At 64.2% G+C, this 2938-nt stretch overlaps 1 protein-coding gene across 1 annotated transcript, besides 1 other annotated feature; it reads left to right on the plus strand.

The window, feature by feature from the left end:
• Positions 1-2938: a sequence feature (areas not merged during assembly with more than two copies in the genome that could not be assigned to a particular haplotype).
• Positions 313-2938, plus strand: Tc00.1047053507113.9 (dispersed gene family protein 1 (DGF-1), putative; the record flags this gene model as incomplete). The annotated part of the gene is made up of 1 exon (XM_797760.1): positions 313-2938. A coding segment is annotated over one exon (2626 nt), but the record flags the coding sequence as incomplete, so codon positions are not given.

Raw genomic sequence — 2938 nt, forward strand, 5'->3', positions numbered from 1 at the left:
GGGTGGTGGGAGGGCGGTGACATCACTGGGCTGACTGCGTCTGTGCTTCTTTTTGCCGGTGGTTGTGCTTTGTTTGAGACTGTCCGTGACCGGATGCCTCTGCGTGCCACTGTGCTTAGTTACTGTTGTTTCTGTCTTCTTCTTCTCTGACCGAGCAGATAGAGTTGGTTTGGATTGACCCGCACAACTATCGTTTCAAGGTGTTAGGAATTGCTTGCATTATTAGGATTAGCAGTAGTGTGATAGCGATCTATCGGAATAGTGTTTCTGGTTTTTCCATCTGTGTAGGAAGGGATTTGCGGGGCAGGAGTTATGGTCGACGGGTCGAGTGCGACACACCACGAGAGCCCCTTTATTATCTGTTTGGGTCGGTGGATGTGGTCTTCTGTGGGTGCGCGTCCGCGCGGCCGGCACTGTGTGCGGCGCAGGGCCATTGCGGCTGTGCGTGCGGCGCTGCTTGTGGTGTTGGCGCTGGTTGCTGCTGCGGCGTGGATGCCCGCGGTGCATGCGGTGGTGTTTCGACTGCGGGGCGGCACGGTGGACAGAGCCATCACGGTTGGCCGCGCCGTGGACACGGTGCTGATGGACGGCGTGTCCATCACGAACGGCGTGGCTGTGGTGTTCGACGTTGCGGCGATGCTTCCCGGCGCGCTGCGCATCGAATTGAGGAGCTGCGTGTGCGACGGCGGTGCGCAGATCTACGTGCGGGGCTACAGCGGCGAGCCGGCGAGTGACCGGAGCCTGGAGGTGAGCGTGAGCGGACTGTCAGGCGGCTACTGCTCGCTTGTGTTTGTGCACAACCTGCCGGCACACACGAACGTGACGGTCCGTGAATCGACGATTGTGACGGCGGGGCCGATGCGCTACTCCCAGCTGAGCGGGCTGACGGACGCGGTGGCGTCGCCGCTTGTGCTGCACGCGACGTCGCTGTTGCAGACGCGGCTGCGTGTGAGCAACACTGTGCTGAGGTCGTTGCACCCGGGCGGGTCGGCGGTGTACGTTAGCGGCGGTGTGGAACTGCTGTCGAGCGCGGTGGTGCTTGACGGTGTGTCGCTGGAGGCTTCGGGCGGTCCGACCGCGTCCGCGATGCGTGTGGCGTCCTCGTCGCGTCTCAGTCTGCGGAGCCACTCGGTGTTCTCCGTGACGAACGTGTCGGTTGTGAGCAGCGGCGGCGGCCTTGTGCTTGGAGAGCGCCTCGCGGTGTTTGATTCAGTGCTGCGCTTCGTGGGCGTTGAGGGGCCTGTCGCGTCCTCGCTGGTGCGCTGCGACGGTGGGACGGTCGGTGCCGGCGGGTGGGTGGACCTGCACGACGTGTGGGCGGTGGGCGAGGCGTCGTCGGTGGCGTCGCTGTCGGGGGTTACGCTGAGCGGCGGCACCGTGTCAATTGCGCGCTGCGCTGCCACCGGCGCTACGCTTGTCTCCGGGCTGGCGATCACGAGCGGCGTCGTGTCGGTGCAGTGCAACCGTGCTGGCGGCCGGGTACTGCAGAGCAGCGGCGACTACCGCATGGCCGGCCTGCCCTCCGTGAGCGTGGTGCCGTGCGACGGCTGTGCGGCTGCGCTGGCGTGCTTCAATGCGCTGACGGCGTCGTTCTCCGAGTGCGTGTGCGGCTGCCGCGTCGGCGGCGTGGACGAGGCGTGCCTGCCGTTCGACGTTCCGCCTGCAAGGTCCGGCGGCGGTGGCGGCGGTGGTTCGCAGGGCTGCGTGAGTGGCGTGACGCTGACGGAGTCCGTGCCGGTTGGCGGTGGGCGTGCGACGGCGTGCTTCGACTCGGTGGTATTTAGCGGACCGATCACTGTGGCGGTGGAACTGCGCTTGATGGACGCGTTCGCTGACGCGCTGAACGTGACACTGCGCCACTGCGTGCTTGCGGGCGGCGCGCAGCTGCGAATTGGCGGCCTCAGTGAGAGCACGGCGCGCCTGATGCCCCGGGCCCTCGTCGACATGACGAATGTGACGTCGCTGGAGGGCACGATCGTGCTGCATGGCGCGATGCCGCTGCACTCGAGTGTGCTGCTGGCGAACTTAACGCTGCGTGCGACGGTTGGCGGGTCGCAGTACGTGCCGACGACCCCTGGCCATGCGGGATCCCGGTACGGCCCCGCGCTTGTCCTGGACGGTGTCCGGCTTCTGTCGACGCGGTTTGTCATGACGCGGTCGACGCTGGTGTGTGGCGGGGGTTCGTGCGCTGCAATGCTTGTGGAGCGCGGCCTCGGCGTGAACCTGTCCAGCGTCTTCTACATGGACAACTGCGCTGTCATGTCGCAGTCCCACGTGATGTACGCTCTTGCGTCGGATCTGCGTGTCAGCGGCGGCTCCGTGTTCTCTATACAGAACAGCTCGTGGAGTGCGCCGAGCAGAGAATTCCACGAAAGTTCGTGTATGTTTAGGGATGTTGCGGTGGATGGCGGCAGCGTGCTGCAGATTGTGTCCAGCACCTTCCGTCTTGGCTTCGCCATGCTCATGGCAAACACGCTGACCGTGACTGGCGGCAGCTGGCTGGTGCACCGCAACAACGAGTTCCGCACCGCATACGTTGTGTACGTGGCCAGGGAAAATGGCGTGGCGTTCCGCGATCGGAGTGTGTGGTCGATACTTTACAACAACTTCACGTATGGCTCGTACTCGTCAAACATTGTACGTATGACGAGCAAGTGGTCATTACCATCCGACACGCGCCCAATCATCTACGGCGTGTGCGACGAGGCAAGGGGCTCACCTGTGATGGATTACGGAGAAGTGCTCAATATTGGAGCCCCCGTGACGGTGTTGGACTGTGGCGCGTGCACCATGGACGCCGTGTGCTTCGCAGCGAGGACGAGCAGCATCAGCGGCTGTGCGTGTGTGTGCGCTGCTGGCGGCTACGGTGACACTTGTCTGCCAGCTGCAGTTCCGAACGGCCTTGGACCGCTCCCGCTCCCCGATGCGGAGGACACGG

The sequence above is a fragment of the Trypanosoma cruzi genome, genomic scaffold, assembly GCF_000209065.1.
Source record: "Trypanosoma cruzi strain CL Brener 1047053512031 genomic scaffold, whole genome shotgun sequence".
NCBI classification, from domain to species: Eukaryota; Euglenozoa; class Kinetoplastea; order Trypanosomatida; family Trypanosomatidae; genus Trypanosoma; species Trypanosoma cruzi.